Source organism: Delphinapterus leucas, chromosome 9, assembly GCF_059928025.1.
Source record: "Delphinapterus leucas isolate spDelLeu-1000000601 "Yukka" chromosome 9, BTC_Dleu_Yukka2, whole genome shotgun sequence".
Lineage (NCBI taxonomy): Eukaryota > Metazoa > Chordata > Mammalia > Artiodactyla > Monodontidae > Delphinapterus > Delphinapterus leucas.
In genome coordinates this window covers 90,627,484-90,655,357 of record NC_143137.1, presented here as the reverse complement: position 1 = coordinate 90,655,357, position 27,874 = coordinate 90,627,484, and the positions used below count along the sequence as shown (strand labels likewise).

The following is a 27,874-nucleotide window of genomic DNA, read 5'->3' as shown; positions in this document are numbered from 1 at the left end:
CACTCTCAACAGATGTTTTCGTTCCCATTTTACAAATAAGCAGAAATACGATCTCTTTAATCATCAGAGTGAGCCTGAATCTTCGTCAGTATTTTACAGGACGCTAGTTTTTATTTGGATGGGGAGTTTTCATTTTACCTAAAGCGAGTAGAAGGAGGAGAAGAAAAAAAAACAGGTAAAGAATTTGAAAGAGCCGGAGCACATTGCATTCCTTTAGCTTGGTATGAAAGAAAGGTCATGCGCATTTTCCAGGTGAGGCTCTCGATTTGACAAAGTACACAGAGTCAAAGACGAGAATTTTAGCTGATACAGAGGGGCACAGGCATCACCCCGACGGGAAGGAGTGTTGTCTGCTGGTTTCTGTGGCTTCTTTCAACTGTGCCCAAATGGTGCCCTGTTGCTTGTAAGTGGCCCTTAAAAGAACTATGTGGGAATTTGGGATTAACGATACACACTACTGTATATAAAATAAACAACAAGGGCCTACTGTATAGCACAGGGAACTATATTCAATAGCCAGTAATAACCTATAATGGAAAAGAATCTGAAAAAAAGTATTATATATATATATATATAACTGAATCACTTTGCTGTATACCTGAAACATTGTAAATCAACTATAGTTCAATTAAAAAATAATAATTAATATCAAATTATTTTAAAATGCACACTTTGTTAGAAATTGAGCCAGACGAGTGGTAGCAGCAGAAGCCTAGGAAAGCCCTCTGTTCCGGGTAACTGGAGCTGCCCCCAGCTCAGCTCTAGATGCCCCTGGTCTTAAGGAAGCTCTATAACTCCAGAGGCGTGGTTGAAAGCCATCAGACTAAATGACGTGACATCATTTCTAACCCAGGCTTCTCACTCATTCAAAATGTTTGCCAACTTTACTCATTATCAAAGTGGCATGTATTGCATAGGATTTTGGCTCTAATGAGCTGCAAATCTTTATCATCTTTCCCTTTTACCAAGTTCACAGTTGCTTTCATGCCAGTAAAACCGTCATTGGGTGTGGTGGGATGTCCATTCCAGCCGCTTTGAGCGTGTGATAATTACAGGTTCACTGTTGACAAGGACCGTTTGGTGGTCGCTGACGTCAATGATGATGATGGTGGGACCTACACATGTGTGGCCAACACAACTCTGGACAACGTTTCGGCCAGTGCTGTGCTCAGCGTTGTCGGTAAGAGCTAGAACACATACAGCACAACTGGCTGCCCTGTTTTAGGTTGAAAGGAAAAATTGTCAGTAGTAACTGTTTGCTTGTTACAGTTTTAGCATTTTATAGGTGAGTTAAATACACACATCTTTCTTCTTTGAAAGATGCCTTTGAGGCAGTAATTTCAGTATAAATGTACTCTGTAGCAACACTGCAATTAACCGGTGGTTAAGCACATTAGTGATATTTTTATGAGAAAACTGGGGGGAAATGATCTACCTTTATTTAAAATCGAAGGGGTTTTCCCCCTATGTTGTTGCATGTTTATCGATGCTGTGTCTCACAGCTAAGCGTAAGGCTCAGTTTTATAATCTTAATCATGCCTACTCTTTGTCTTCTTGTGCTATATTATATCTGTCCACTACTAATTTTGATTAAACTCCTTTATATTACTGTCCTTTCTAGCTCCCACTCCAACTCCAGCTCCCATTTACGGTAAACTAATATGAGTCCTTTTCTCTGTTTTCTTTCAAACAATTTCACACGTACAGAAGAAGTCCATTACTTTCTTTTCTCTATCATGTCATTGTGTTTCTTTAAGGAAAAGGGCTCTGTCAGGTGTTCTGCCGTGTTGTCCATTTACTGCTATAAATCATCTCTTCATTATAATTCTGGAACTTTTCACTGAATATATTGCCACTCGCTTCCAAGTATTTCATGTGTTATTGCAAAGTCATTTCATTTGCTAAAAGGCCCTCTTTGACAGCATTTCCTTGTAAAGTAGCATAGTGCTTTTTCAAAAGCTATCGTCCATATTTTACAGACTGAAAAAGCAATTTCAAATATCATTCCACAACTTAGGTTTTCATTTCAATCGATTAAAAGTTGTTGTGGAGCTTCCCTGGTGGAGCAGTGGTTGAGAGTCCACCTGCCGATGCAGGGGACACGGGTTCCTGCCCCGGTCCGGGAAGATCCCACATACCGCGGAGCGGCTGGGCCCGTGAGCCATGGCCGCTGAGCCTGCGCGTCCAGAGCCTGTGCTCCGCAACGGGAGAGGCCACAACAGTGAGAGGCCCGCATACCGCAAAAAAAAAAAAAAAAAAAAAAAAGTTGTTCTGGAAAGCAAAATGTTGTTTGAGGATTCCATTTTCAAGAAATTTACATAGGAAAACAATGGATGCTTAGTACGACATTTGACCTTTCTATCAAAGAAAACCACCAACTCACTGTGTTCACAGAAGATAAATCACTAAAGAAAGACGAAAAGGAGGACACTTTCACGTAGCATGATTTTTCTGAGTCGGGAAGTTAAATCAATTTTTTTCCCGAAATCTTTTTAATTAAAGAACCCTCATGTTTATTCAACATATAAATACAAAAATTAATTTTGTGGTGAAAACTCAGCTGGATGTTACATAGTATTATGAATTATGCTGTAGAAGACCTGTCCTTTGTAGACATTTACTGCTTCTTTACTGGTAGGAAAGAAGTGCTTATATTTTTCTATGGCCTCTGGTTCCCCCAAGAACCAGAGTTACTGCCAAGAGCAAGGTCAGGAAAAGACCCAGGGGGAACATTAACTCTCTAGATCTCAGAAGCACCATTAGAAGAGGCAGACATGCTCCTCAGACACCTTCGTCCCAACAGGCATCTGTACCCTGGTGTCCTCTGAGACTAAACACACCTCCCCGTATGCCTGACTGACTTGTACTGAGCATCCACATAAGGTTGCATGCCGAGGGCTACCTGCATAGCATCAATTTTAGAATTCCCTTAAAAATACAAATATTCTTCAGGTGCCCCCAAATCTGTAATTCAGCATGTTTCAGAAAGAACACTTGCATCTTCTTTTAATAGTATGTACATCTGCCTGTATTTGTTTTTCAGCATTTCCCATTCTCTGTTTCCCATTTATTAGAAATTCAGCTTCCGTATTATTTTTCCTGTTTGTGCTCCTCTATGTTTATGAGAAGACATGCACTGAGAGTGCTGGAGAACCATACATGTCCTCCCCTGGCTTTGGTGACAAGGGATTTAGTTTCATTTCAAAGAGAAGCAAGCAGAGCTCATTGAGGGGTTCTCTTGGGTGTGCGTGTGTGTTCCCAGCAGCCTCAGCTGTTTTCATTTCCTTTCAGTTGCATGCTCACTGGCCATTACGTGTGCTGTGTCTTTAAAAGTCCCCTCCGAGAATATTATCATGAGTAAAGGAGAACCTCCTAAGGTCAGGTGGTTAACTGTGATGTGTGTGTTTGGTCTACAGATGTCCCAAATCCTCCCTTTGACTTAGAATTGACGGATCAACTAGACAGGAGTGTTCAGCTGTCATGGACCCCAGGCGATGACAACAATAGCCCTATTACAAGTATGTGGTGTCATTTGCTTTTTCACTGATAAACTTGATGATTATTTTCAAAGCACTGTATCCCATGTAATTGAAATTCCTTGCAAAAGATATTTGCTGGCATTCTCTGCTTTATTGCTAATAGAATCAAAACAGTTATTTATGTTCTGTTATTCAGAGCTGGAGTTATTCCTGGTTACGACTTCTGGTTTGGGACACTAATTAATTGCTGAAGATGTTAATTAAGCAAATACACTATCATTTTGTGTTTAAGATCCATAAGAATCACCTTCAATTTCTACCACAGTAGGAAGATGTATTGCAAGTTATTCATTTTGCCCATTAATACAGGAGAAAACAATAGAAGGACCAGTCTAGCTATTAGGAAATTGAGACTTGGTGAGTAAAGTGACTTTTCAAACCCACAGTTGTTAACAGAACTGGGGGTAGACATCAGGTCTCTTTCTTTCCATTAGCCCTGGCTATAAAGTGGTACAGTCACCAGTGTCACCTCCTCACCTTGATGACATCAGCTTAGAGAATAAAATCAGGTGAGGGACCATGCTATAAAGGTACTGGAAGAACTTAGTCAAATTAGACTATAGATAAGATTATAAGTTTTAAAACCAAAAAGGTACTTAAGAGAGTAGACACAAGTCTGTAATATATTACTACCTTCAGGTGTATACTGCAGGAAGACTAAATTCCTTTCCAGTGATGACCTAAGATACTGCTGAAGTGATGTGCGTATTGATTTGTTGCACCTGCTGGTAAAGCAGACTAGATCCAATGAAATTAAACAAAAGCGTCCTCTCTATCTTGTGTTCTTTGGTGGTGTTCCTTTCTCAGTGGAGTTTTTGGTCCTTGATCAGAACATGAATTCATTCATGCTGAATCTTCCAGTTAATTCAGTACATTAGCCAGATTTAGCTGGTGAGGATGCTTGAAGACTCTAATTTTTACCCATGTTAAAATGATACCATTAGATTTCAAGGCATTTCTACTCTTTCGTTCGTTCATGCATTCAACAGACATTTATTGAGTACCTATTATGTACCAGGCATTCTTCTAAAACAAAACAGTCAAAAATCTCTGCCCATATGAAGTTTATATTTTAATTGATGACACAAATAAGATAAAATTAATACGTGTTATGTTGTTGTGTATAATGTCATTATATATATGTATATATGTGTGTGTGTGTATATATATATACACACACACACACGCACACATACACGCGCACGCACACACACTACTCAGATCTCCTTTTATGAGAGAACCCACTACAAGGAATGTCAAAAACAGGCTCCATCTGCTGCCCCCTCCCTAGGGATCAGCTGCAGCATTCCCATGAGGCCCCTCTCTTCCTGAGCTAGTCCAGGGACTGAACACAGCGAGGGTCCTAGATTCAGCCATGCCTCCTGCAGAACTTCACTCTGGGGCTCCTTACTGACCTGGCTGAATCTATCTGTATTGGAGTCTGAGGCTTTTTCCACGCACACCTCCTTCCCCTCTCCTTTCTCAGACGTCAGACCTGCATTACGGTCTGAACTTCCCTGCCGTCTCCTGCTTTCTCTCTCTTTTATCTTCCATGGACTCTTCCCCAAATAAATCTCCTACACATTTAGTTCTATCTCTGCATCTGCTTCCAAGAGGAGTCAAACACACATATATCTATACACATGGTTATGTGTGTGTCCACGTTTAGGCCATGCAAAGAACAAAGCAGGAGAAGGAGAGTAAAAAATATGAGGGTCAGGGGTATAATTACAAACAGGGTGGTCAGGAAAGGCTACCTTAAGAAGGTAACATTCATATGCAAAACAGTATGGAGGTTCCTTAAAAAACTGAAAATAGAGTTACCAGATGATCCAGCAATCCCACCCCTGGGCTATATCCAGGAAAAATGAAAGCTCTAATTCAAAAAGATACATGCATCCCAAAGTTCACAGTGGCACTGTTTACAATAGCTGAGACACAGACGCAACCTAAGTGCCCATCAACACATGAATGGATAAAGAAGATGTGGTACATATATACAGTGGAATACTACACAGCCATAAAAAAGAATGAAATCATGCCATTTGCAGCAACGTGGATGGACCTAGAAAGTATCATACTAAGTGAAGTAAGATGGAGAAAGACAAATATTATATGATATCCCTTATATGTGGAATCTAATAAATAGTGCAGATGAACTAATTTATAAAATAAAAATAGACTCATAGACATAGAAAACAAACTTATGGTTACCACAGGGGAAGGGGAGGAGGAATAAATTAGGAATTTGGGATTAACAGATGTGCACTACCAAACAAGGATTTACTGTATAGCACAGGGAGCTATATTCAATATATTGTAATAAACTATAAAGGAAAAGAATGGGGGAAAAGAATATAGTTATATACATTTATTTATGTATAACCAAATCACTTTGCTATACGCCTGAAACTAACACAATACTGTGAATCAACTTTACTCCAGTTAAAAAAATAATAAATTTTTAAAAAGAAGGTAACATTTGAGTATGTCAATAAAGACATGAGGAGAGAGGTAGTGAACGCACTATGCAGTTAACTGAAGGAAGACCTTTCCAGGGAGAGCAAGAAAAACAGCAAAGCCCCTGAGACAGGAGCATGCCTCTCGGAAGCCACTGTGGCTGGCTGGAGTGAAATGAACAAGAAGAAGTGAAGTAGGAGAGAAGGTCAGAGAGGCAAAGAGTTGGTGGGTGGAGTGGGATGTGCACTGTGCAGGGCCTTGTAGGCCCTTGTAGGGGTTGGGAAGGAATTGGAGGGATTTAAGTAGAGCAGCAGTCCCCAGTCTTTTTGGCACCAGGGACTAGCTTCGTGGAAGCGTTTTTCCACGGAGGGGGAGAGGGGGGATGGTTCAGGCGGTAATGTGAGCCATGGTTCGGGCAGTAACGCAAGCGACGGTTCAGGTGGTAATGCAAGCAATGGGGAGCGGCAGAGGAAGCTTCACTTGCTCGCCTAACAAGCCTAACAAGCCACGGACCAGTATCGGTCCACAGCCCGGGGGTTGGGGACCCCTGAAGTAGAGGAATGGATCACACTGGCTATGCTATTGAAAATGGTCTAGAGAGGAGCAAGAGGGAGAGTGGGGAGACCCGGCAGGACTACACTTCTCAAACCATGCGTTGAAATACCATACAGAACGTCAGCAAACCTCAGAGGTGCCTCCGGATATTAAGTTTTTGATTTTTAAATTTTGGGTTTTATTTTTTGGCTGAGTTGGGTCTTCGTTGCTGCGCACAGGCTTTCTCTAGTTGTGGTGAGCAGGGGCTACTCTTCCTTGTGGTGCGCAGGCTTCTCATTGCGGTGGCTTCTCTTGTTGTGGAGCACGGGCTCTAGGCATGCAGGCTTCAGTAGTTGTGGAACATGGGCTCAGTAGTTGTGGCTCATGGGCTCTATAGCACAGGCTCAGTAGTTGTGGCACACGGGCTTAGTTGCTCCACGGCATGCGGGATCTTCCTGGCCCAGGGCTCGAACCCGTGTCCCCTGCATTGGCAGGTGGATTCTTAACCGCTGAGCCACCAGGGAAGCCCCAAAATTTTGGTTTTTAAAAAACACAGTGACATCTCTCAGACACCCCATGAAATACTAGCTGGAGGCAGTTCACAGTTTCAGTATTGATAGTGCTACATCACACTGTGACAGTGTCATATCTCCGCAAAGCCTTTGTGGTGATAAAAAGCAAGTACCATGTGAAAATAAGTGTGAAACAGGAAATGAGGAAGGTGGTGTCAAATCTGTTTACAAGGTTGGACAAGTTATGCGGTGCCCAGTAGATTTTAAGACATAAACACTTATTAGATTATATAGACCTAACTCCTTAATACACAGAGATGTTAGGTATTTCTTTTGACCTAAGGGAGCCATGAAAAAAATTACTGAGACACTAAGCACACCATGAACTAAGAAAGTTTGGGAACTTGTGAGCTAGGAGGTTATGCGATAGTTCTCACGAGAGATCTTGGTGACCTGGAATAGGCTTATAGGGATGGAGGAGCTGAGAAATGGTAAGCTGAGATTTTGAATATATTTTAAAGGTACAGCCAACAGGTCTATTGAGTAAGAGTAAGAGAAGGAGAAAGCCAAGAAGGACTTCAAGGTTTTGACCTGAGTTGTCACTACCAGTTGGGGTGAAGAGCAAAATGAGTCTTGGTCACATCCAATTTGAGATGCTGTACTAGACAAACAAGTGGAATTCTTGAGTAGGCAATTAAGTATCCAAGTCTGTAGTTCCGGGGAGAGATAGGGGCTGAAGATATAAATGTGAAGGTCATCAGTTTATGAAACTGGAGATCACCAGCAAATTTACATAGATTAGAAGGAGAACTCTAAGTGCTGAGCTTCCGAGCATTGCAACACATATTTCTAGTTCATCTCTGTACCTTTAATGCATATCATGGTACATGGCATGTAGTAGGCAATTAATGAATATCTAAATACCTGTTTTTTGCATTTCTTTTTTTTATTGAAGTATAGTTGATTTACAATGTTGTATTAGTTTCAGGTTTACAGCAAAGTGATTCAGTTATACATATATTTTTTTGACATTCTTCTTCTTTATAGGTTATTACAAAATATTGAGCATAGTTCCCTCTGCTATACAGTAGGTCCTTGTTGGTTATCTCTTTTATATATAGTAGTGTGTATATGTTAATCCCAAGCTCCTCATTTATCCCTCCCCCTACCTTTCCCCTCTGGTAACCGCAAGTTTGTTTTCTATGTCTGTGGGTCTATTTCGGTGTTTTTGTTGTTGTTTTTGCGGTACGCGGGCCTCTCACTGTTGTGGCCTCTCCCGTTGCGGAGCACAGGCTCCGGACGCGCAGGCTCAGCGGCCATGGCTCACGGGCCCAGCCGCTCCACAGCATGTGGGATCCTCCCGGACCGGGGCACGAACCCGTGTCCCCTGCATCGGCAGGTGGACTCTCAACCACTGCGCCACCAGGGAAGCCCTCTATTTCTGTTTTGTATATAAGTTCATTTGTATCATTTTCTTTTAGATTCCAGATATATGCAATATCGTATGATATTTGTCTTTCTCTGCCTGGCTTAATTCACTTAATATGATCATCTCTAGTCCATCCATGTTGCTGCAGGTGGCATTATTTCATTCTTTTTATGGCTGAGTAACATTCCATTGTATGTATGTGCAACATCTTTATCCATTCATCTGTCGATGGACATTTAGGTTGCTTCCATATCTTGGCTTATTGTACATAGTGCTGCAATGAACATTGGGGTGCATACATCGTTTCAAATAAATACTTATTTTTTACAAGGGTAAAACATGTACATACCACAAAATTTTAAGAGAGACAAGAGGGTAGGTATGCACTGGAAAGTAAGTCTTCCTCCCACCCCTGATTCTCAACTCCTCTGGTGACACCAGTGTTACAGTGTGTATCCTCCAAGAGGTAACACATGTACTTTCAAGCGTATGTGTATGTGTATATGTTATAGTAAATCTTTTTATTTTTATACAGCTGTAGTATCCAGATTATGTTCTAAACCCTACTTGGTTTCACTTAACAATATATTTTAGAAATCATTCTGTTTCAGTACATGTGGAGCAGCCCTGTTCATTTTTTACAGCTGCAGAACATTCCATTGTGTGGTTGCATCGTAATTTATTTAATCAGTGTCCTATTGATGAACATTTAGGTTCATTAGTGTCCTATTGATGAACAATTGTTTGCAATTAGGTTGTTTCAGTTGCAAACAATGCTGCCATGTGGATTCTTTTTCATGTGCCTTTGAACATATTCATGAGCACATTTATTCAAAATAAATTGCTGGAAGCACAATTTCTGAGTCAAAGGGTCTCTGAGTTATCTAAATATCTAAATATTGTTAGATGTTCTAAATTGTCCTCTATAGAAGTTGTACCAATTTACACTTCCCACAAAGTATTGAGAATGATTGTTTCCCTTTGTCATAGTTCGCAAAGTGTGTTAAACATTTGATTTTGCCAGTCTTTTTGGTGGGAGAAGGTATCTCTCTGTATTTCACGTAACATCTCCTGTTATGAAAAAGTCAATCATCTTTTCGTATGTTTAAACTTTCCTAGGAATATGTGGATCACTTCTAAACAATTTTAAGGAGCTAAACTCAGCATGCTAGAGAAAGCATACTCTTATTGGATTTGCTTAAGTGTTGAGGACTCTAGGCTTCTGAAATCAACATATTCTAGTGAATTTTTCTTGAAAGTGAGATAGTTCATGTTCAGCTGCTCTTGTTAGATTGTCCTGTTCGTTATCCTCGCGATAACAAGGTGATAACATTGGGTGACTGAATTCATGTCTTGGATTTGTTGTGTGTGTGTGTGCTGTGGCCAGAATTCATCATTGAATATGAAGATGCAATGCATGAGCCGGGGCTGTGGCATCACCAAACTGAAGTCCCTGGAGCTCAGACCACAGCCCAGCTGAAGTTGTCGCCCTATGTCAACTATTCCTTCCGAGTGATGGCAGTAAACAGCCTGGGAAGGAGCTTGCCCAGCGAGGCATCTGAGCAGTATTTGACTAAAGCTGCAGGTAAAGCACGACTTCTGTGACATGAAATAAAATAGAAGGGTTTTCCACTGTTTGCAAGAGACCAAAGTTTACGAGTATGTGGCTGTTTAACTTCTAGAACCAGATAAAAATCCCACGGCTGTGGAAGGGCTGGGATCAGAGCCGGATAATTTGGTGATTACGTGGAAGGTGAGCTATGTCTGAAATATTCAACTATATTTTAGAGTGGAAAGAAAAGTTGTTTTTAAATAATACCTGTATTAAAATCCCCTTTCACACAGTTTTTGGAATATATACATATATCATATATTTATTAATCGTGTAGTAGGTAAAAGCTTGATCCTTGGAGCCAAAATGAACGGTACAAATCCCAGCTTTGCCACTTAGTAACTGTGTGACTTTAAGGCATTTCTTTAACATCTCTACTGTGTATCTGTGTGATGGGAATAACAGTGAACCAACCTCATAAGATTAAAGAAGTTAATGCACTTACAATGCACCTAGAACGGTGCCTATCACATAGAATGTGCTCAATAAATTCTAGCTTGTGTTGTCACCATCGTAGAGAACTATCTAGAAGACAAGTACCAGTAGTCAACTTCTTCTACCTTTTTCTTTTTGGCCTGTCTCTATTTTCTGGACTTGGAAAATTAATATATATTTACTTGTGTGATTTTAAAACTTATTTTAGATAGATCCATGCATCCATACTTAGATACATACATGTTTGTATATACTTAGATATGTACATGCGTGTAGAAACAGGATAGAATGACAAGCCAATCTCTTTTTCTTTTTAAAGAAAGAAGCAGTTCACAATTTCAGTCTCCAAGTAAAATAGACAGTGAGGTGCTGTCACACAACCAGGAACACATAAAGGAAACTATATACCTGGAAAGTTTTATGTCACCTACCCATGACTGTGGAGCCAGAATCTGAGAGGCCTAGGTGGTTTTTACTACTTCAAGATAGAAATTAACCACCTTTGAAATTTTGATCCCAAACAAGCTATGGATCTCATCACAGGTGAAAAAAACGGACAAAAGGTCCCTGGAGAAAATTGTTCATAGCTTGTACTTTAGTGGCGCAGTGCTCACCGTCTTTAAGTCTGGGAATTGAATTTGCCGTTCCAGTAAGAGATGGCACCGCTGATCTGTTTTATAAGCTCTGATGGTCTGGCTTTTCTTGTAGCCCTTGAATGGTTTCGAATCTAATGGGCCAGGCCTTCAGTACAAAGTTAGCTGGCGCCAGAAGGATGGTGATGATGAATGGACGTCTATGGTTGTGGCAGATGTATCCAAATACATTGTCTCGGGCACCCCGACCTTTGTCCCATACCTGATCAAAGTTCAGGCCCTGAACGACGCGGGCTTTGCTCCAGAGCCAGCTGTGGTCCTGGGACATTCTGGAGAAGACCGTAAGTGCCTGATGCTACTTCATGTCTATTTTTCCCCAGCAAAACAGACTTAACAAAGTGCAAGTCAAGGCCATGTCCAGAGGTGCTGAGATTGGGACGGAGAATGGGAGGCAGCCGTGATTTCACTCAACATTTCTGCATCTAAACAGCCTGCTACATAGAAAATAGGTTCAGCATGTTAAAAGTTATTACTTTTTAAAAAGATATGTTGTTCTCACAAAGTCAAATGAACAGTGCTCAAAAAAAAAAAAAAACCCATCTATTCTCCATCCTTGATAATACATAGAATCAGGCTGGGGCATGTTTCAAGCCAAAATTAGGAGATGGTGACATTTTTTGCATGAAATTCAAAATGACATTGATACTTCTACCCCCCTTTCTCATCTTTCCCTAGTCCCAATGGTGGCTCCTGGGAATGTGCACGTAAACGTGGTAAACAGCACCTTAGCCGAGGTGCACTGGGACCCGGTACCTCTGAAAAGTATCCGAGGACACCTGCAGGGCTATCGGGCAAGTGAAAGAGACCTTTCGTGTTCTTTTCTCAGAAACAGTCCATCGGCCAATGCCAGACGCCCTTTGCTTGGCCGGAGGAGGCCTTGAGAGTTCATCAGGTGTACTGCCTCAGGAAGCCTACCTCTGAAGCATCCCCGCTAGAGCTGGATCGAAATCTCACTGCACACAAAGGGAGAAAAAAATTCTTTCTCCATTTTTCCCACAGATAGTCTGCATTCTGCCAACTCAACAGTTACCGCATGCACGAAATGGGGAAAACTAATGTTCAAAAAACTAGGATGTAATGAAATGCACCTAGCTTTAAAACCACACTGACTGTGGTTTTAAACAAACAAAACTATCCAGAAAACAATGTAGACTTTTGTTTTAGTTTAGATTATAGTTCAAGATCATAGAGTTCCAACTCAGTCATTCTTATAAACATCAGTTATCTGTGTTCTTGGGAAGCACAGAAAGACCGATTCATAGTTTTGATTGAGAGGTGGTCAAAGAGCTTTCACACCTACCAAGGCAGTCAAGGCTTTGCTTGGTCAAACCCTGACCTCTAGAGGTCGGATTTTGCACTGCATCATGTTCAACTTTGGGTTTTTGGTTTTTCTTCCTCTAAGATTGCCAGATTCTGTATTTATGTTGATTTCTCTTGAAGGTGCCTTTAAACTCCTAAGATGACTTTAAGGGGACTTAGTAAACAATAGTTCTGGATTTCTATCCAAAGTTAATCAACGCTTTATCTCTTCAAAATCTGTGTCTCCAATTTCATACCAAAAAATAAGTATTTTTAATTAAGTGATGCAGTTTGGCATAGTGAGAAAGCCCTAGACTTGAAGTGGAGGGTCTTCTAACCTCTTGATAGCCCAGGGGCTCTTCTGTACTGTAGGAATAGTAATAATTAAAGCTTCGTTGTGGTTTTTAGTATTAAGCTAAATGATATATTGTACATGAAGTTGTATTAACTCTGGAAAAGTACGTAAATATTGGGCAGTAATTTTTACCATTAGAATATTTTACACAAGTAAAGGACACTTAAATCCTTCTGTATGGGTCTCATGCTGTTTCATTTCTTTGGTTTATTTCACTTAGACTTCTCCAACAACATAGCATAACCGAGCTTCATCACAATTTCTTAATTTCCCTCATTACCTATGCCTTCTACTCACTTGCCTCAGAATCGATATCTGTCAGTTGTTCCACTGGTCTAAAATGTACCAAGGGAACTTTCTGGGGAAAAAAATAATAATAAAACTTTAATTTTGTGAGCATGAGGATTCTGTTGGCTCCCTTGTCCATCCCTGACTTTTATTCTTGCCGTTTCAGATTTACTACTGGAAGGCACAGAGTTCATCAACCAGAAACAGACGCCATATTGAGAAAAAGATCCTCACCTTCCAGGGCAGCAAGACTCATGGCATGTTGCCTGGGCTGGAGCCCTTTAGCCACTACACACTGAATGTCCGCGTGGTCAATGGGAAAGGGGAGGGCCCAGCCAGCCCCGACAGGGTCTTCAATACCCCGGAAGGAGGTAGGGTGGGCGTGTCACTGAGATCCTAGCAGCGTGTGGTGCATCCTGAGAGACTTTGCGTGACCGATGGGCCCCCAAAGAAAGTATATTCTGGAAGCCAAATGTGATCTTCCCACAGATGAGCACAGCACACACAGAGCTGACAGAGTGTCAGCTCATCTAGGGCCTGAGGGTGTGGGGAAGGCTTCAGAGGATTCCCTAAAACCCCCTTTCACTTCACTTAAAATTTTTCTCCACAGTTAATCACACGGTCAAAAACCTTGCTAATTTTTTAAAAATTTTTAAAGATTTTTATACAACTTTTTTTTTTTTGGCTGAGCTGCATGGCTTGCAGAATCTTAGTTCCCCGACCAGGGATTGAACCTGGGCCCTGACAGTGAAAACACCAAGTCCTAACCATTGGACCACCAGGGAATTCCCTATTTTTATACAATTTTTAAATGTTACTTTCCATTTACAGTTATTACAAAATATTGGTTATATTCCCCATGTAGTAAAATACATCCTTGAGCCTGTCTTTTTTTTTTTTTACATCTTTATTGGAGTATAATTACTTTACAATGGTATGCCAGTTTCTGCTTTATAACAAAGTGAATCAGTTATACATATACATATGTTCCCATATCTCTTCCCTCTTGGCGTTTCCCTCTTCCCCGCCCTCCCTATCCCACCCCTCTAGTTTCATTAGGTCCCATTTGTTTATTTTTGTTTTTATTTCCATTTCTCTGGGAGGTGGGTCAAAAAGGATCTTGCTGTGATTTATGTCATAGAGTGTTCTATCTATGTTTTCCTCTAAGAGTTTGATAGTTTCTGACCTTACATTTAGGTCTTTAATCCATTTTGAGTTTATTTTTGTGTATGGTGTTAGGGAGTGATCTAATTTCATGCTTTTACATGTGTCCAGTTTTCCCAGCACCACTTATTGAAGAGGCTGTCCTTTCTCCACTCTACATTCCTGCCTCCTTTATCAAAGATAAGGTGACCATATGTGTGTGGGTTTATCTCTGGACTTTCTATCCTGTTCCATTGATCTATCTTTCTGTTTTTGTGCCAGTACCATACTGTCTTGATTACTGTAGCTTTGTAGTATAGTCTGAAGTCAGGGAGCCTGATTCCTCCAGCTCCGTTTTTCATTCTCAAGATTGCTTTGGCTATTCAGGGTCTTTTGTGTTTCCATACAAATTGTGAAATTTTTTGTTCTAGTTCTGTGAAAAATGCCATTGGTAGTTTGATAGGGATTGCACTGAATCTGTAGATTGCTTTGGGTAGTAGAGTCATTTTCACAATGTTGATTCTTCCAATCCAAGAACATGGTATATCTCTCCATCTATTTGTATCATCTTTAATTTCTTTCATCAGTGTCTTATAATTTTCTGCATACAGGTCTTTTGTCTCCTTAGGTAGGTTTATTCCTAGATATTTTATTCTTTTTGTTGCAGTGGTGAATGGGAGTGTTTTCCTGATTTCACTTTCAGATTTTTCATCATTAGTGTATAGGAATGCCAGAGATTTCTGTGCATTAATTTTGTGTCCTGCTACTTTACCAAATTCATTGATTAGCTCCAATAGTTTTCTGGTAGCATCTTTAGGATTCTCTATGTATAGTATCATGTCATCTGCAAACAGTGACAGCTTCACTTCTTCTTTTCCGATTTGGATTCCTTTTATTTCCTTTTCTTCTCTGATTGCTGTGGCTAAAACTTCCAAAACTATGTTGAATAAGAGTGGTGAGAGTGGGCAACCTTGTCTTGTTCCTGATCTTAGTGGAAATGCTTTCAGTTTTTCACCATTGAGGATGATGTTGGCTGTGGGTTTGTCATATATGGCCTTTATTATGTTGAGGAAAGTTCCCTCTATGCCTACTTTCTGGTGGGTTTTTATCATAAATGGGTGTTGAATTTTGTCAAAAGCTTTCTCTGCATCTATTGAGATGATCATATGGTTTTTCTCCTTCAGTTTGTTAATATGGTGTATCACATTGATTGCTTTGCATATATTGAAGAATCCTTGCATTCCTGGAATAAACCCCATGATCATGGTGTATGATCCTTTTAATGTGCTGTTGGATTCTGTTTGCTAGTATTTTGTTGAGGATTTTTGCATCTATGTTCATCAGTGATATTGCCCTGTAGTTTTCTTTCTTTGTGACATCCTTGTCTGATTTTGGTATCAGGGTGAGGGTGGCCTCGTAGAATGAGTTTGGGAGTGTTCCTCCCTCTGCTATATTTTGGAGGAGTTTGAGAAGGATAGAAGTTAGCTGTTCTCTAAATGTTTGATAGAATTCGCCTGTGAAGCCATCTGGTCCCGGGCTTTTGTCTGTTGGAAGATTTTTAATCACAGTTTCAATTTCAGTTCTTGTGATTGGTCTGTTCATATTTTCTATTTCTTCCTGATTCAGTCTTGGCAGGTTGTGCTTTTCTAAAAATTTGTCCATTTCTTCCAGGTTGTCCATTTTTTTGGCATAGAGTTGCTTGTAGTAGTCTCTCATGATCTTTTGTATTTCTGCAGTGTCAGTTGTTACTTCTTCTTTTTCATTTCTAATTCTATTGATTTGAGTCTTCTCCCTTTTTTTCTTGATGAGTCTGGCTAATGGTTTATCAATTTTGTTTATCTTCTCAAAGAACCAGCTTTTAGTTTTACTGATCTTTGCTATCGTTTCCTTCATTTCTTTTTCATTTATTTCTGATCTGATCTTTATGATTCCTTTCCTTCTGCTAACTTTGGGGTTTTTTCTGTTCTTCGTTCTCTGATTGCTTTAGGTGCAAGGTTAGGTTGTTTATTCGAGATGTTTCCTGTTTTGTAAGGTAGGATTGTATTGCTATAAACTTCCCTCTTAGAACTGCTTTTGCTGCATCCCATAGGTTTTGGGTCATCATGTCTCCATTGTAATTTGTTTCTAGGTATTTTTTTGATTTCCTCTTTGATTTCTTCAGTGATCTCTTGGTTATTAAGTAGTGTATTGTTTAGCCTCCATGTGTTTGTATTTTTTACAGATCTTTTCCTGTAATTGATATCTAGTCTCATAGTGCTGTGGTCGGAAAAGATACTTGATACAATTTCAGTTTTCTTAAATTTACCAAGGCTTGATTTGTGACCCAAGAAAGATATGATCTATCCTGGAGAATGTTCCATGAGCACCTGAGAAAAATGTATATTCTGTTGTTTTTGGATGGAATGTCCTAGAAATATCCATTAAGTCCATCTTGTTTAATGTATCATTTAAAGCTTGTGTTTCCTTCTTTATTTTCAGTTTGGATGATCTGTCCATTGGTGGAAGTGGGGTGTTAAAGTCCCCTACTATGAATGTGTTAGTGTCGATTTCCCCTTTTATGGCTGTTAGTAGTTGTCTTATGTACTGAGGTGCTCCTGTGTTGGGTGCGTAAATATTTACAATTGTTTTATCTTCTTCTTGGATCGATCCCTTGATCATTATGTAGTTTCCTTCTTTGTCTCTTGTAATAGTCTTTATTTTAAAGTCTATTTTGTCTGATATGACAATTGCTACTCCAGCTTTCTTTTGGTTTCCATTTGCATGGAATATCTTTTTCCACCCCCTCACTTTCAGTCTGTATGTGTCTCTAGGTCTGAAGTGGGTCTCTTGTAGGCAGCATATAGATGGGTCTTGTTTTTGTATCCATTCAGCGAGTCTGTGTCTTTTGGTGGGGGCATTTAATCCATTTACATTTAAGGTAATTATCGATATGTATGTTCCTATTCCCATTTTCTTAATTGTTTTGGGTTTGTTATTGTAGGTCTTTTCCTTCTCTTGTGTTTCTTGCCTAGAGAAGGTCCTTTAGCATTTGTTGTAAAGCTGGTTTGGTGGTGCTGAACTCTCTCAGCTTTTGCTTGTCTGTAAAGGTTTTAATTTCTCCATCAAATCTGATTGATAACCGTGCTGGGTAGAGTAATCTTGGTTGTAGGTATTTCTCCTTCATCACTTTAAATATGTCCTGCCAGTCCCTTCTGGCTTGCAGAGTTTCTGCTGAAAGATCAGCTGTTAACCTTATGGGGATTCCCTTGTGTGTTATTTGTTGTTTTTCCCTTGCTGCTTTTAATATGTTTTCTTTGTATTTAATTTTTGACAGTTTGATTAATATGTGTCTTGGCATGTTTCTCCTTGGATTTATCCTGTATGGGACTCTCTGTGCTTCCTGGACTTGAATGGCTATTTCCTTTCCCATATTAGGGAAGTTTTCAACTATAGTCTCTTCAAATATTTTCTCAGTCCCTTTCTTTTCCTCTTCTTCTTCTGGAACCCCTCTAATTCGAATGTTGGTGCGTTTAATGTTGTCCCAGGGGTCTCTAAGACTGTCCTCAGTTCTTTTCATTCTTTTTTCTTTATTCTTCTCTGCAGAAGTTATTTCCACTATTTTATCTTCCAGGTCATTTATCTGTTCTTCTGCCTCAGTTATTCTGCTATTGATCCCATCTAGAGTATTTTTAATTTCATTTATTGTGTTGTTCATCGTTGCTTGTTTCATCTTTAGTTCTTCTAGTTCCTTGTTAAATGTTTCTTGCATTTTCTCTATTCTGTTTCCAAGATTTTGGATCATCTTTACTATCATTATTCTGAATTCTTTTTCAGGTAGACTGCCTATTTCCTCTTCAGTTGTTAGGTCTGGGGTTTTTTATCTTGCTCCTTCATCTGCTGTGTGTTTCTCTGTCTTCTCATTTTGCTTATCTTACTGTGTTTGGGGTCTCCTTTTTGCAGGCTGCAGGTTCATAGTTCCCGTTGTTTTTGGTGTCTGTCCCCAGTGGCTAAAGTTGGTTCAGTGGGTTGTGTAGGCTTCCTGGTGGAGGGGACTAGTGCCTGTGTTCTGGTGGATGAGACTGGATCTTGTCTTTCTGGTGGGCAGGTCCATGTCTGGCGGTGTGTTTTGGGGTGTCTGTGGACTTATTATGATTTTAGGCAGCCTTTCTGCTAATGGGTGGGGTTGTGTTCCTGTCTTGCTAGTTGTTTGGCATAGGGTGTCCAGCACTGTAGCTTGCTGGTTGTTGAGTGAAGCTGGGTGTTGGTGTTGAGATGGAGATCTCTGGGAGATTTTCGCTGTTTGATATTATGTGGAGCTGGGAGGTCTCTTGTGGACCAGTGTCCTGAAGTTGGCTCTCCCACCTCAGAGGCACAGCACTGACTCCTGGCTGCAGCACCAAGAGCCTTTCATCCACACGGCTCAGAATAAAAGGGAGAAAATGTAGAAAGAAAGAAAGAGAGAGAGAGAGAGAAAGGGAGGAAGGAAGGAAGGAAGGAAGGAAGGAGGGAAGGAAGGAAGGAAGAAAGAAAAGAAAGAGGAGAGGGGATAAAATAAAGTTATTAAAATAAAAAATAGGGCTTCCCTGGTGGCGCAGTGGTTGAGAGTCTGCCTGCCGATGCAGGGGACACAGGTTCGCGCTCCAGTCCAGGAAGATCCCACATGCCGCGGAGTGACTGGGCCCGTGAGTCATGGCCGCTGAGCCTGCGCGTCCAGAGCCTGTGCTCCGCAACGGGAGAGACCACAACAGTGAGAAGCGCGCGTACCGCAAAAAATAATAATTTTTATTATTATTAAGAAAAAACATTTTTTAAGGAAAAAAGAAACGGATGGATAGAACCCTAGGACAAATGGTGAAAGCAAAGCTATACAGACAAAATCTCACAAAGAAGCATACACATACACACAAAAAGAGGAAAAGGGGAAAAAATCATAAATCTTGCTCTCAAAGTCCACCTCCTCAATTTGGGATGATTTGTTGTCTATTCATGTATTCCACAGATGCAAGTACATCAAGTTGATTGTGGAGCTTTAATCCCCTGCTTCTGAGGCTGCTGGGAGAGATTTCCATTTCTCTTTTTGTTCACACAGCTCCCGGGGTTCAGCTTTGCATTTGGCCCCGCCTCTGCGTGTAGGTCGCCGGAGGGCGTCTGTTCTTCACTCAGGACGGGGTTAAAGGATCTGCCGATTCGGGGGCTCTGGCTCACTCAGGTGGGGGGCGGGAAGGGCACGGAGTGCAGGGCGAGCCTGCGGCGGCAGAGGCCGGCGTGATGTTGCACCAGCCTGAGGCGCGCCGTGTGTTCTCCCGGGGAAGTTGTCCCTGGATCCCGGGACCCTGGCAGTGGCGGGCTGCACAGGCTCCCGGGAGGGCAGGTGTGGAGAGTGACCTGTGCTCGCACACAGGCTTCTTGGTGGTGGCAGCAGCAGCCTTAGTGTCTCATGCTCGTCTCTGGGATCCGCGCTTTTAGCCGCGGCTCGCGCCCGTCTCTGGAGCTCCTTTAAGCAGCGCTCTTAATCCCCACTGCTCGTGCACCAGGAAACAAAGAGGGAAGAAAAAGTCTCTTGCCTCTTCGGCAGGGCCAGACTTTTCCCCGGACTCCCTCCCGGCTAGCCGCGGCGCACTAATCCCCGGCAGGCTGTGTTCCCGCCGCCAACCCCAGTCCTCTCCCTGCGCTCCGACCGAAGCCCGAGCCTCAGCTCCCAGCCCCACCCGCCCAAGCAGACAAGCCTCTCGGGCTGGTGAGTGCCGGTCGGCACCCATCCTCTGTGCGGGAATCTCTCCGCTTTGACCTCCACACCCATGTTGCTGCGCTCTCCTCCGCGGCGCCGAAGCTCCCCCCTCCGCCACCCGCAGTCTCCGCCCGCGAAGGGGCTTCCTGCTGTGTGGAAACCTTTCCTCCTTCACGGCTCCTTCCCACTGGTGCAGGTCCCGTCCCTATTCTTTTGTCTCTGTTTATTCTTTTTTCTTTTGCCCTACCCAGGTACGTGGGGGGTTTCTTGCCTTTTGGGAGGTCTGAGGTCTTCTGCCAGCATTCAGTAGGTGTTCAGAAGGAGTTGTTCCATGTGTAGGTGTATTTCTGGTGTATCTGTGGGGGGAAGGTGATCTCCGTGTCTTCCTCTTCCGCCATCTTCCCGGTTCCCCCTTGCGCCTGTCTTACCCCCAATAGTCTGTACCTCCCACTCCCTCCCACTGGTAACCACTAGTTCATTCTCTGCATTTGTGAATCTGCTTCTTTTATGTTGTATTCACTACTTTATTGTATTTTTTAGATTCCACATATAAGCGCTATCATACAGTATTTATCTTTTGCTGTCTGGCTTATTTTACTTAGCATAATACTCTCCAAGTCTATCCATGTTGCTACAAATGGCAAAATTCCATTCTTTTTTATGGCTGAGTAGTATTCCATTGTGTGTGTGTGTGTGTGTGTGTGTGTGTGTGTGTATATACCACAGCTTTTTTATCCATTCATCTGTCGATGGACACTTAGGTTGTAGAACTTTGCTAATTTGATGCTGACTTGGGTCATAAACTTTCTGACCTGAAGCAAGTTATACAATTTCTCTAAACCTCAGTTACCTCAGCCAGAAAGCGTGAGAACTAGATGCGATCACCTAAGAAAAATATCTAGAAAGGAAAAGAATCCTCTAGGTTGTAGTTTACTTCTTTCTCCGTGCACCTTTACAGTTCATGCTAGCATGGAACTGAGTTAGAAGGTTGGCCGTCTTGACAGAATGTGTTGGGAAGGGAAGGGAAGAGTCATTGCAAGTGTGGGCCATGCAAGGGGAGGAGGAAGGGAGAACCAAACACAGCTGATGCAGGAGCGGGGGCTGGAGGGGTCAGGACACGGCCACCTGGGAGCCTAGTGGATGAGGAGAGGGCCATGTAGTAAGAAAGGCACCAGCATGGCCTTTGCTTATCTTGAATTTTGCCTCAAGCCAGTATTGAAAATGATCCAGATAGCTTCTGTGGATTGCTTAGGTCTTTTTTTTTTTTTTTTTTTTTTTTTTTTTGCGGTACGCGGGCCTTTCACTGCTGCGGCCTCTCCCATTGCGGAGCACAGGCTCCGGACGCACAGGCCCAGCGGCCATGGCTCACGGGCCCAGCCGCTCCGCGGCATGTGGGATCTTCCTGGACCGGGGCACGAACCCGTGTCCCCTGCATTGGCAGGCGGACTCTCAACCACTGCGCCACCAGGGAAGCCCTGGTCTTTTTCTTTTAAATAAACATTTTGGTTACAATTTTATTTTAGAGGACAATTCTTTTTTTATTAAAGTATAGTTGCTATACAATATTATGTAAGTTACAGGTGTACAGTCTTTTTTGTGACTGAGTAGTATTCCATTGCAGATATGTACCACATCTTCTTTATCCATTCATCTATTGATGAACACTGAGGTTGCTTCCATGCTTGGGCTATTGTAAATAATGCTGCTGTGAACGTTGGGGCGCATGTATCTTTTTGAATTAGTGTTTTTGTTTTTTCCGGATATATACCCAGGTGTGGTTAAAAGCAGGTCACAGACAAACCCTGTCCTTCCTCCTGGTTGAAGGGCTCATGGTGTTGGCAGCTACCCAACAGCCTCTGAGAATCATCTGTGTCCACCTCCCCTCTCATTACAATGGCTTGTCCTCAGCCTCGTTGCTCCTTGGAGGCTTAGGGCTCCTTCCACTAGAGGCTTTCGCTAGTGAGACCCTACACTGGCCCTTTAGATGGCTCAGGGGAAGGTGCCATAGAAAAGAGAACCAGGGGATTAAAGAACAGACAAGAGAAGAGTAGTCTGTCCAAAGACACAAAGGTAAGAAACAGCATGGCTCCTTCAGGGAACGGTAAGTCAGGCAGCCGAGAACGGTGAGAAAAGGGAGGAAGGTCAGTTAGGGAGGACCAGAATGATGGATGGTCTTAAGTGCTATGGATATTAACCCTCAAGCCAGAAGCTCTTAACCTGAGGATGGTAGTCTCTTCAGGTGTCAATGAATGGGTTTAAGGAGCTCCATCAACCCCCTAATATTATATACAAGGTGCGTATATTTTTCTGGGGAGAGTTTGTGGCTGTCATCAGATTCTCAAAGGGGTGATTTGCAGAAGCTTAGAACCATGGGCCAGGACTGTTCTAGGCAAAGACCACCGAGGGTCTGAAGGGGGGCAGTGGCAGAGAGGCGAGGAGGGAATGGATACAGTTGAGGTTAGCAGGGTGGGTGTGGCAGGATTTAGTGTCCCAGGAGATGGTGGAAATGAGACAGAGGGGGAAATTCAGCTCGACTGCCTGGTTTCTGGCTAGAGGGACAGGAGGGTTTAGGGAACATGGTAAGTTGGGTAGAGAAGGTCACGATTGTGAGGGAGGGCTACCATCATCCATCATGCTCTGAGGAAGTGAACAAAAGACCAGGCATGTTTCCGCTGGTAATTTGCCAGCCTCTGCCATGGACGACATGACACCCTGCACACCTTCCCCAGAGCCAGGGGTGTGCCAGCACCCGGGCTGTTGTCCATCACCACGAGCTGCTGGGCGTCTCTCAGCTCTCCGGATAAGAGCTCCTCTGCGCTTGGGGCGGGGGCTGGCTCAGGCCCAGAGCCCGGCAGGCAGGGTGTTCTGACTGTTTGGAGACACCTGATTTGTTGGAGAAAACAGTCTTTAATAGCCCAGAAAGAACATAGCTGCTTCTACTCAACGGTCTGGTTAGAATAGTTCCACTCAGTCACTAGTTCGCTTTTATTAAGACCCCATTCACGAAACAAACAAGTACCATCTCTTTTAAAACCATTGGTTTGGGTCCATATAAAGGCAAAGCCCTTATGTATTTGGAGAGGATGGTTTTAATGAATCTAAATGGAAATGGTGAGGAAAAGCGCAACAGGTTTCTATTAACGTATTTTCAGCTGAATCAGGAACAAAAATGAGTTACAGAGGACAAAAATCTTGGGGAATTCCCTGGCAGTCCAGTGGTTAGGGCTCCACACTTCTGCAGGGGGCACGGGTTCGAACCCGGGTCAGGGATCTAAGATCCCGCATGCCGTCTGGTGCAGCCAAAAGGAAAAATCTTGATGAGTTGTGTGGACCTGGTGAAATATGTCACTTTAATACAGTTTGAAACATTCAGAAACCTTTGTGTTGACTGTATGTCTTATTTGAAGTCCCCAGCGCTCCATCCTCTTTGAAGATTGTTAATCCAACGCTAGATTCTCTCACTTTGGAATGGGAGCCACCAAGCCACCCGAATGGCGTTTTGACAGAGTACACCTTAAAATATCAGCCAAGTAAGTTATGGGGAGAAGGAAACAGGGAAATATGGTTTACGAAGGAAAAAGACTGTTATCTTAAAATACAAACGGGGTATTTCTTTACAGCTGTAGAATATATACATATACCTTCAAGAGTCATTCTAGAAGGAACTTCAAATCATACTTTTTAAAGAAAAGTGACATGTGCTTTTGAAAATTAAATAACGTGTAGAATAATACAGACCTTGAGCACGGGGTTTAGGTGCGTGCTGTCATTATGTATGTAGGCGTCATGTATTGTATAACCAGCAAATGGTAAGAAGAGGGGTTTCTTTGGCACAAGGCCTCTGAAGATGAGATTTAGGGTTATTTAACAACCCATGACTCCACCTGCAAAAACAAAGACATGAGAAATGCTATTGCGGTTCAACCAGAAAATTCTCCCAGCTTAGAAGCCCATGGAAAATGTATTTCCTCTTGTTACACCATATTATAGGATTTTTTTTATGGTTTATCCCATAGTTGATTTTTTAATATTTAAAACATATGCAAAAACAAAATTAAATATCTATGTATATATATATATTTACATATATACATACATATATTAATATATGTATTTGTATTAGAATCGCAGTGTGGACCTTGAGATTATCTTTTTAAAAAAGTTTTATTGGAGTATAGTTGATTTATAATGCTGTGTTAGTTTCAGGTGTATAGAAAAGTGAATCAGTTATACATATACATATATCCACTCTCTTTTTAGATTCTTTTCCCATGTAGGCCATTACAGAGTATTGAATAATGTTCCCTGTGCTATACAGTAGGCCCTTATTAGTTATCTATTTTATATGTAGTAGTGTGTGTATGTCAATCCCAATCCCCCAATTATAGGACTATGTAAGGTTATCAATTATGTCGGACAATGAGTGAGTAGGATTACAAAAGTCAGTGTAGTCCAGGTTTAACATTTTTGGTTGACACATTTATTTACGATAGTATTCCTACAGCAATGAATGGCGAATGCACTTTGTTCTTTTTTTTTAATGGAGGTAACATTGGTTTATAAAATTATGAAAGTTTCATGTGTACAACACTGTATTTTGACTTCCATATACACTACAGCGTGCCTACCACTAAATGTTTAGTTTCCATCCAGTTGACCCCTTTACCCATTTCAACCTCCCCCCATTCCCCTTCCCTTCTGGTGACCATTGTTCTGTTCTCTGTATCAGTGTGTTTGTTTTCGTTTGGTTTGTTCATTTATTTTATTACTTTATTTTGTTTATATTCTTATTGACAGTTAACAGCACCCATGAATTAGGCCCTCTGGTGGATTTGAAAATTCCTGCCAACAAGACCCGCTGGACTTTAAAAAATTTAAATTTCAGCACTCGGTATAAGTTTTATTTCTATGCACAAACAGCAGCAGGATCAGGAAATCAAATAACAGAGGAAGCAATAACAACTGTGGATGAAGGTAAGATGGGTATGTATAAAATCCATATAACTAGACGTATCGTGAGACAAAAATCTTTATGTTTATGCTTTTTCTTTCCTTCTTACCATGGAAGTATCCATGTTACCCAATTAATACAAACACTTATATGTAACCTCTCATTCTGATACATATATGTAAACAGCTATTTAATTCATACTGGAATAATGATTTGGTGTTTGTTTTTTAAGTCCCTATGAAATTTTTCAACTTATATTAAAATATTGAGGTGAGAGTGGGAAATTACAGTATTTTGCCACACTTAAATTCAAAGTTCACGGCAATGTTTTTTCCTATCTACAACTTTACATATATACACACACACATATGTGTAATACACACACGCACACACAGACATGCATACCTATACACAAATAAATATATGTAACTGTGGTTCTGATCTTGATTCACCAGAAAATAATTTGCTAGTCTACATACTGATTTAGGTTTTCTAGCAAGGAAGTCAAAACTGTTATCAAATAAAGCATTTACTTTGTGTTTGAGCATGGGACTTCATAGTTTGCTATGCCATCTGGTACAGAAAGCAAAAGAGCCCCATTAAAGTGTTTAGATAAAGAATGAACACTTCCTTTAATACTTTTAAAAATGATTTTGAAAAACTTGAGATTTGAAGAAAATGATCAAAAGCATTGTAAAAGATTTTGCATGTCTCTAAATTGTAGAATTGCTTAAGGATCATTTATTTGATTATCTTCCATAGCATAAGAAATTGACATTTTTACCCCAAAATTGGTTTGAAATCTCCTAAGCCTTCTTACATAATAGGCAAGTATGAATAAAGCACTTTAAGTAATGTGGGGATTTGATTACTGGTAAGTTTGGGAACAAAAACGTACCTTTGTCCCCTGTACCTGATGTGGTACACCCCATTCTTCTTGCATGCTTTAGCTTTTAAGAAGTGTTTTTATGTAGCTTTACATGCTAACTATATAGTGTCCTATTTCTGTTTCCCTTCATGAAAGCTGGTATTCTCCCACCTGATGTAGGTGCAGGCAAAGGTAAAATCATTCAACTGCATGACTTTCTACATGTGTGAAATTTGCCATGTTAACCGTGGGGAAGTGCAGCATGGGTTAAAAGAGAAAATATTTAAAATAAGCTTTGAAGCACCAAAAGGAAGATGAGATCCTGCAAGATCTTGACTTTAAAATTCATATCTAGTCCTTTTTACAAGGAGAAAGCCACCCATTGAATTCACCTTTTCTCAAGACTTATCCCAGGTCCAAATCCTAATCTTGGCTTTTAATGCTATGACCGTGGCTAGACCAGACAGGACCCAAACTGTACCTTTGCCACAGACCCTCATGATGGCCATGCCGTCTATGAAGGGTTCAGAAATGTTAGTCCTGTGATAAAAACAGCCAGTCAGAAATCAGACCCACCGAGCTTCCTGTTCTAATCTGATTTACCTGTACTCCTCCTAGACACAGTGCACACGTTGCTGGCATCACACTACACTGTCCACCTGGAATTTCAGCTTAGCCGCACTCCAGCTGCCCTGGGACTGAAAGCCTCCCCAGTGGGCTCCCCTCTGACCAAGTGTTCAGGCAGCCCGCTTGCTCTGCTCAGCTGTTATTCCATTTCTGTCTTCGCCAGACTGCTTAAGTCTCCTCCTGGGGAAGAGCCGACAGTCACAGTGAATTACTCTTGTTCTCCTTTATTGCTCACAGCTCTCTGGATGAGGAAGATTGGTTGGGAGAATGGTGCCGGAATGAAGTGTAGTATTTCTTCCACCCAGAAATCCCCCAGTCTTTGACTCTTGGCTATTGGTAGATTTGTCAGCTTTTTAGGGAGCAGTGGAGGCCGCCCTGCCTCACATGGCACTGTTCCCATATAGAGCACCCCTGGCCAGGGATTTTCTTGGGCTTTGACAGACTAAACAAGTACAAATTGGAATGAAGAAAAAGTCGACCAAAAGAAATAAGTGCTTTGCCCTAAGTTGTTCAAATCTTGGGAGCTTAGGCCTGGTCATATCTTCTCTTTTCGTACAAATCTTATATTCGGAGTCTTGGTAAATTTTAAAATGTAGATCAGGTAGATTTGGGAATGACTGAATAAGAACTGTAACCATTTTCAATCATCTTAATAATGTTTTATACGTGTTTTTACCCTTGAAAGAACAAAATTGTAAACATCCAAAATGTTCGCAAGATCGTGGAAGGATGGAACCTCTCTTTTATAAGTGTGCTTCTTTCTGGGGATGATTAGATATCCATTAAAATCCGTGGTGGTTTTACAATAATTTACTGCTAGGCTCCCCTTAGACCCTTTCATGGGAGCGTTCCAGAGAAAGCGTGGCCTCTTTCCCTGCGCAGTGGCCATGTCACTGGGGCTCAGCCTAGAGGCAGTAGCCGATTACTTGAGCTGCAGCAGGGCGGTTTGTGTTTTCCGTTGACTTGTCATATTGGAAGAGGACGTGCATGCCCCTGGGAAAAAACATCACCCGCTGATTTTAACGAATTCAGACTAACTAAAAGAAATGTCAGTTAATATAGTTGAGGTTTTACTGTTTGATGTTACTAAATTGAATTGTGAATTACTTCTGATTATAGAGACAAGCAAAAAGAGAGTCTCCGAAGGTTCTTAAAGCCCCCAGTGTTGAAATCTGGTGGGACTCAGATAAAAAGAGAAATGGTGTTTCAATCTTTTTTTTTAAAAGTTAAATCTAACCTTCTTTTCTATATTGTTTCATTTCATAGTGCATCAGTAAGTAAACATTACTTACATAAAATGATAATATTTTACCATGATGAGACTTTAAACTGCTTGAGAATAATTTGTTTCCCTGGGTTTCCCTTCCTTAAAAATATTTCTTTTTTCAATCTAGGAATGAATTCTGTCCTCTTCTCTGTTTTCCTTCTTCGTGTAGAGTTTAGGGACTCTCTGGGAGACAAG

General features: G+C 41.4%; 1 protein-coding gene across 1 annotated transcript in view; it reads left to right on the top strand.

Annotated features, from left to right (window-relative positions):
- The window catches only part of NRCAM (neuronal cell adhesion molecule), a 262,211-nt gene that overhangs the window by 203,220 nt on the left and 31,117 nt on the right, over positions 1–27,874 (top strand). The window contains exons 16-24 of the mRNA XM_089917830.1: positions 1,056–1,180; positions 3,417–3,518; positions 9,862–10,059; positions 10,157–10,227; positions 11,230–11,455; positions 11,850–11,965; positions 13,283–13,487; positions 23,374–23,496; positions 24,764–24,940. Coding sequence (XP_089773956.1) covers positions 1,056–1,180; positions 3,417–3,518; positions 9,862–10,059; positions 10,157–10,227; positions 11,230–11,455; positions 11,850–11,965; positions 13,283–13,487; positions 23,374–23,496; positions 24,764–24,940 — 1,343 coding nt within the window. The remainder of the gene's footprint in view (positions 1–1,055; positions 1,181–3,416; positions 3,519–9,861; positions 10,060–10,156; positions 10,228–11,229; positions 11,456–11,849; positions 11,966–13,282; positions 13,488–23,373; positions 23,497–24,763; positions 24,941–27,874) is intronic.